This window comes from Tilletiaria anomala (assembly GCF_000711695.1).
Source record: "Tilletiaria anomala UBC 951 chromosome Unknown K437scaffold_218, whole genome shotgun sequence".
NCBI classification, from domain to species: domain Eukaryota; kingdom Fungi; phylum Basidiomycota; class Exobasidiomycetes; order Georgefischeriales; family Tilletiariaceae; genus Tilletiaria; species Tilletiaria anomala.
Genome location: NW_013546804.1, coordinates 1 through 5,916, shown reverse-complemented (window position 1 = coordinate 5,916; position 5,916 = coordinate 1). Strand labels below are relative to the sequence as shown.

The 5,916-nt window shown below is 56.9% G+C and overlaps 2 protein-coding genes across 2 annotated transcripts; one reads left to right on the top strand and one right to left on the bottom strand.

Annotated features, from left to right (window-relative positions):
- On the top strand, positions 1-1,956 carry K437DRAFT_78281 (MFS general substrate transporter). Its single transcript, XM_013384330.1, has 6 exons — positions 1-377; positions 457-659; positions 739-971; positions 1,047-1,354; positions 1,424-1,535; positions 1,614-1,956. The coding sequence occupies exons 1-6, from the start codon at positions 12-14 to the stop codon at positions 1,922-1,924; spliced, it is 1,533 nt and encodes a 510-aa protein (XP_013239784.1). The 5' UTR covers positions 1-11; the 3' UTR covers positions 1,925-1,956.
- A 170-nt stretch (positions 1,957-2,126) lies between these two features.
- On the bottom strand, positions 2,127-4,210 carry K437DRAFT_78293 (cyclin-domain-containing protein). The gene is made up of 3 exons (XM_013384329.1): positions 3,176-4,210; positions 2,718-3,106; positions 2,127-2,631 (listed from the first exon to the last, which is right to left on the bottom strand). Exons 1-3 carry the CDS (start codon positions 4,050-4,052, stop codon positions 2,266-2,268), a joined length of 1,632 nt encoding a protein of 543 aa, XP_013239783.1. The 5' UTR covers positions 4,053-4,210; the 3' UTR covers positions 2,127-2,265.
- Positions 4,211-5,916: the final 1,706 nt, after the last annotated feature.

The following is a 5,916-nucleotide window of genomic DNA, read 5'->3' as shown; positions in this document are numbered from 1 at the left end:
CCTGGCCCACCATGTCCCTCAAGCCGATGCAGTCGCTCCGCGACCTGTTTCGGTGGAAGATCCGGACGACGGTGATCGACGAAAACGGTGTCGAACGCGTCGAATGGGAATCGCCGACGCGGCCCGCCAACCCGTTCCGGCTGCTCGCCTCGCTGAGCCTGATAGGCTGGGGGGCCTACCTGATCGGTTTTGCAGCCTGGACCGCCGACGCATTTGACTTCCACACGCTCAGCATCCAGACCACCAAGCTCGCCAATCACTTTGACGTTTCCAAGACCAAGATGACAGAAACGGTTACGCTCACCCTTCTCCTGCGCTCCGTCGGCGCCGCCCTCTTCGGTGTCTTCGCTGATTACTTTGGACGCAAGTGGCCGCTAGTGCGTGTAGACCTCGCGCCCCAAAGGCTGCTTTCACGCGCCGCTTTGAGCTAACGCACTCGGTTCTTTCTGCCTGCAGGTCCTCAACTTGTGGATCCTCGGCGCGCTGCAGATTGGTTCTATTTACGCCAGGAACTTTAACGAATTCCTCGCCGCTCGTGCCCTATTCGGCTTGGCTATGGGAGGTATATATGGAAGCGCAAGCGCCATGGCGCTCGAGAATATCCCTGCCGAGGCACGTGGACTCATGTCTGGCATCTTTCAGCAGGGTTACAGTTTTGGGTAAGTTCCCAAAGGCTCAGAACACGCCGGATTGCATACCCCACTTTGCTGACGGGGCCCTCTGGCTTGCGCCTACCAGCTACGTCCTCGCAGCTTGCGTCAACCTCGGTGTCGGCGGTTCGGTCGAGTCGTGGCCAATCGGCTTTTGGGTCGGCGCCGGCATGTCCTTTTTCGTTGGTGTGCTCCGCGCTTTTTTCCCGGAGAGCAAGCAGTTCATCGAGGCGCGCAAGGAAACCAAGGGAGCTGGTACAGCCAATTTCCGAAAATCCTTCGTCGTCATGCTCAAGAAGGAGTGGAAAGTGTGCCTCTATGGTGAGCCAGCGAGAATCCGTGAATGTAGAGGACCGCATTTTCTGACTGCCTTCGGCACTACTTGGCAACTCGCAGCAATCGTCATCATGTCGTGGTTCAACTGGTTCAGCCACTCCTCGCAGGACTCATACACGACCTTCATGCTCGTCGGCAAGGGCCTGAACAGCGCCGCCGCGTCTCGCGCTTCAATCCTGATGAAGACCGGCGCATGCGTCGGCGGGACGATCGTTGGGTACATGTCGCAGTGGATCGGACGACGCAGGGCAATGGTCTTGGCATGCATCATGACCTGCGCAATGATCGCTCCTTGGGTCCTGCCCACTACCGAAGGCGGCCTCGAGGCTGGTGGCTTCATGATTCAATTCTTTGTGCAAGGCGCCTGGGTGAGTTCATTCTCTCTTGCAGCTTATACCTCAGCAGGTATTGACAGGGCAACTTTTCTTGATCTTCAGGGTGTCGTCCCCGTCTACCTGAGTGAGATCTCGCCACCTGCCTTCCGCGCCATTTTTGTCGGCCTCACGTACCAGCTTGGCAATGCGATCAGCGCACCCAGCACACAGCTCAGTAAGTTTCCCGCGAGAGCCGACCATGACTAGCGAACGCGTGTACTGAACGCTCTTTTTCCTTCCCCTTCACTCGCAGTTAACTACTTGTCCGAGAACAATTTCACTTCAGGCCCCGGCGGTCGCCGCGTGCAAGCCTATGGCCCCGTCATGGCGATCGCAACAGCGATCATTGCCGCTGGCCTCGCTATCACCGCCGCCTTTGGGCCCGAAAAGAAAGGCGCAAACTTTGAAGCGGCTGCTGCTGCCACTACGGTGCAGAACACCACAGACGCCAACGCTGCTGGGCCGTCGGACCTCAAGAGCGCTACGTGGAAGACTGACAGCAAGGATGATGGGCTGGACGACGAGAAGAAGGACGGCAGCGAGGTGGATGTCCGCGTCGCTTAAGAGAGAAGGCGCCAGGCGATTTTTTTTGGGTATTGGGCACTCGCACCATTTCTGTTGCTTCATTCAAGGCTTCCTTGCTCCGCATACACATTCCAGACGCGCTTGCGATATCACTTGTGTAGTCATGACCCGCTTTTCACGTTTTTTGAACGAGCCTGCAATGGCCCTTTTTGGCCTCATCCCGCAAGACCAATCAGTAACCAGTACGAATTCGCAATGTATTGACACCATCAACATCATCAGCGCCAGCTGTCGGCAACTTGTCGTTGCACAGCAAAAGTGTGTGGAAAATGGCAATGCATTCATGTCATTGCGGGAACATACACTTGGACGTGCATGCGTCAGCCTTTATCGCGCAGCCCTTCCCCTTCCTGCTGAGTCGGGTCTGCGATATCTGACATTGCGGAGCCCCCGCCGCCGCAACCGCTGTGGCTCATCTGCGCGGCTGGTTCGTCCGCCATTTCCAGGTCTTGCGTGCCTTCCCTCCCCTGCATGTCGCCCGCATCAACCGGCGGGCATGGCGCTAAATACGGCTCAGATGCCAGTCCCGTTGCCTGCTTCCCTGCCGCTAACGAGGCATGAGTCGCGAGAGCTGCTGCTACTCTCGCATCTGCACTCGCAGAGCCCGCTGGTGTTTTCGCCAGCGCATACCCAGGATGTGAGCGTACGAGCGACGCATAGTATTGCTGTAGCAGAGGTCCGGTGCACTTCAAAGGATAGGAAGAAACGAAAATAAAATCTTCAGCAACTCATCACTCTGCAGAGGAGAAGGGGAGGCAAGGAAGAGACCCACGATAAGATGCCACCCGATCAAGTTGAGGAACTCTTTCTCCAGCATGTTCAGCTCGATCAAGCTGATACCCCCCACTTTGGCATAATGTCCATTGGTGGAGAACGCGTCGCACAGCGCCTTGCTAGCGCACACCGTGGCGGCGCACACGAATCGGTGAACGGTGAGAGTGCAGATGGTGAACGTCGCACCTTGTACCGTGCTGCTGACGCGATCAATGTAGATGAGCAGTATCAGCGTGCACACCTTCTCCAGGGATGTGTACTTGGCTATGCGGCGCAGGTATGAAAGGACGGAGATCTGCGGCGCCGCACGCGAATGGAAGCGGGTCAGCGAGGAGGGGTGGAGGGGTAGGTGGTCGTTGTGCTCCACTAATCGCGCGAGCATATCGGCTAGGGCGTCGTGGAAGAACAGAAATTTCAGATCTGCTGCTGAGAAAGCACGACAGAATACAGGCGGACACTCACCCACGAGGTTGATGACATCTTCTGGATCTGCATCATCAAAAAGCGCCGGCACAACCTTGACGCCGGTCGCTTCCCCGGAGGACCCGGGAAATGCATGGACTTCTCCCGCCAAACTCCTGTCTCCTGACACAGCGCAGTTCGGCCCCTCTGGTGCCCTGCTCGTGCTGCGGCTCATGCTTGCACTGCCGCTTCCGCTACTACTGCCACCGCCACTGCTTCGCCCTGCTTTGAGAGTTTGACTCGCCGCCGCAGCAGAAGCCGAAGCGATCGGGTTAGATGAGGGCGCCAAATTTAAGCTAGACGATGTTGAAGTGCGCAGGGAAGAGGGTAGATCGGACATGAACGTTGCTGCTTCGACCACAACGTCTTGCTGAGTGGTTGCCGAGCCCAGAGCTGTATCGGGGCAGGAAGAAGGCCTGGCAGTGGCTAATGCAGGCGAGGCCGACGAGGGGTGCATCGTCTTGAAGCGGCTTGCAGGATGAAGGCGTGCAGAAAGGGACGGCGAGGACGCCTGCGACGAACTGTTCGATACCACGTCGCTCCCGCCCGCCCCGCCCGCGCTTCCTACTCCGGTACCTGTTGCGACACGCGCTGGCGAAGCCCCATCCGCACTGTCCATGCCGGAGCAATACCTCCCATTGCAGATCGATCGACGCTTTCCTAGTAACGATGCGGGTGGAGCTGAAAGAGGAGAGGCTGAAGCGGAGGACGCTTCTGCGGCTGGCGTACCAGGTGCGCCGTCTGCGGCTCCTGCAGCTGCAGTGAACGTCGGAGAGCGAGGCTGTGCAGTGTAGCCCGTCGAAACAGCCGAGAGCAAGCTCTTGCTGTCGTGGCCAGAGGCAGCGGAAGGGCTGAAGGACCAGAATGGCATACTGCTCTTGGCAAGTCCCGCGACGCCTCGCAGCACCGGGTGTGTGCCTATGTGCTACCGGCCGCCTTGCGCAGCGTCGTCGCTGCACCGTGTAGTAGCAGGCGGTGTCAGGACCAAGCCCGGTGACGATTCCGTTGTCATCAGCCGTGCTTGAGCGAAGGAGCGGCCGAGGAGGACGTAGTGATCGTGGTTGTGGTCGTGGTGGTAACGCGCGGTTGCAACATGCATCAGTGCCAATGATTCACCCTTCGGGCGCCTCTACACGGTAGCTAAAGTAAGGACCCATACGCTCGGCTGCAGCGTGCCTACATACGCCTCAGCCGAGTCTCTCAGAGGGATGCTGGCGGATCAGACTGTATTGCATGTGTTGGTCAGTGATGATCTCACGCAACCAAAGGTCCAAAGATAGTAGCCAAATAGAGAACGTGCACTTCTTGCTCGGTAAATTTAACAACAAAAGGGTGTTCCGCTCCCCCGCTCATCACAATGCACTTTCCGAAGGCATCGGTTCTCGTTCGGAGCTCGGACCCAACTTCAGCGTTCTGACTTAAAAAAAAAGGTTTAAAAAAAGCAGTAAGATGGCTGCTGACAAGGGCCTAGCCTCTTAAGCCTTCCCAAGCACCGACAAGAAGACGCTGCTCAAATAGCCTCGGGGAGCAAGAGGCTCAAGTGCAAATGATGGCGCCAGCGAGCGTGGCAACTCTTCCGTGTGCCATATGCATGTACCCGATCTCCGGGCCTCCTTGAGCGAGCAACAGAATGTATACATGTACGTCCATGACGTGATTGCACTTCGAAGCACGAGAACCAGAGACGTGATGGTCATAAATGGATAGCATTGTAAAAGCAGCTCATAAGATGATCGTCGTCAATGGAAGTGTCGACTGCCAAAGACATACATGCGTTCGCCGCTGCTCGCAGCCTCATGAGCCTGTCTCAGTGCACGGCGAAAGTCGAAACTGCAAAAGCTGCTCCCAATCACGGCCCTTCACGCTCACGACGCGCTATTCTGCTGTAGAAGGCCACGATGGGAACGGGGCGAGTGAGCGCCCTATCTACCGAGGCGTTCCGCCGTGCGATGTCGCTGACGTGTTAGCCGTAGCTGTTTCCGACGCATGTCCTTTGCTCTTGAGGCGAGCCACTGTTCGGCTCGGCTTGCCGGGGTTTTTTTCGATTGAAGGCCGGCGGGTGACTGACTGGACCGGCAGCCTATAGAGAGATATGCACCGATGAGACGCAGCAAGTCGATGTCATGTTTGTGCGTTGGGGCGTACCCACCAACCCTAACGCAAGGCGCGCTTTGGCATGGGAGTTGGGAGCTGCATTTCCCCCACGCTGACACGGTATGTAAGATGAACGTATTTAGCTGCTTGTTGCCAGGCTTTGTTATTATTATAAGATTCGACTGCTGGTAGCGGCGTCTCGCTGCACATGCGATTGTGGGCACTAGGTCGTCCTGCTATGAGAGGAGACAGACAGTCCAAGGTGCGTTTCTTTGTACTCCTGCGGAGAGCCAAGTGGAGAGAGGGGTGATTCTGTTGTCGTACATTCGGAAGAAGAGCCACAGTGATCGCCCTCGGGTCTAGCACCAGCCTACGGATGAAAGCAACAAAGCAAGTCAAGCAAAGTCCGATGATGTTCAGCAGGTGGCACGCAGCGGTGTAGATCTATATCACCGTTACAGCCTGAGACCTGACCTGACCTAGATTGTCATTGCTGTCTGATCCTCACCCACGCCTTCCTTTCTGCTTGTCGACTTCAACTTCGTTCGCGTGTAGACGCGGTCTCTCTGGAGGCGGACCTAATATTCCTTCCTGCTTCAAGTTCATACACCCCTTCCCCCATTTCGGTGCGTTCAACTGGC

Bases quoted from the DNA above. Each gene is read 5' to 3' on its own strand.
- K437DRAFT_78281 (XM_013384330.1), top strand. From the start codon at position 12: ATGTCCCTCAAGCCGATGCAGTCGCTCCGCGACCTGTTTCGGTGGAAG. The intron at 660-738 runs GTAAGTTCCCAA...TGCGCCTACCAG, and splicing joins CAGCAGGGTTACAGTTTTGG to CTACGTCCTCGCAGCTTGCG. The intron at 1,355-1,423 runs GTGAGTTCATTC...CTTGATCTTCAG, and splicing joins TCTTTGTGCAAGGCGCCTGG to GGTGTCGTCCCCGTCTACCT.
- K437DRAFT_78293 (XM_013384329.1), bottom strand. From the start codon at position 4,052: ATGCCATTCTGGTCCTTCAGCCCTTCCGCTGCCTCTGGCCACGACAGC. The intron at 3,107-3,175 runs GTCCGCCTGTAT...ACGACGCCCTAG, and splicing joins CATCAACCTCGTGGGTGAGT to CCGATATGCTCGCGCGATTA. The intron at 2,632-2,717 runs GTGGGTCTCTTC...TATCCTTTGAAG, and splicing joins TGATCGGGTGGCATCTTATC to TGCACCGGACCTCTGCTACA.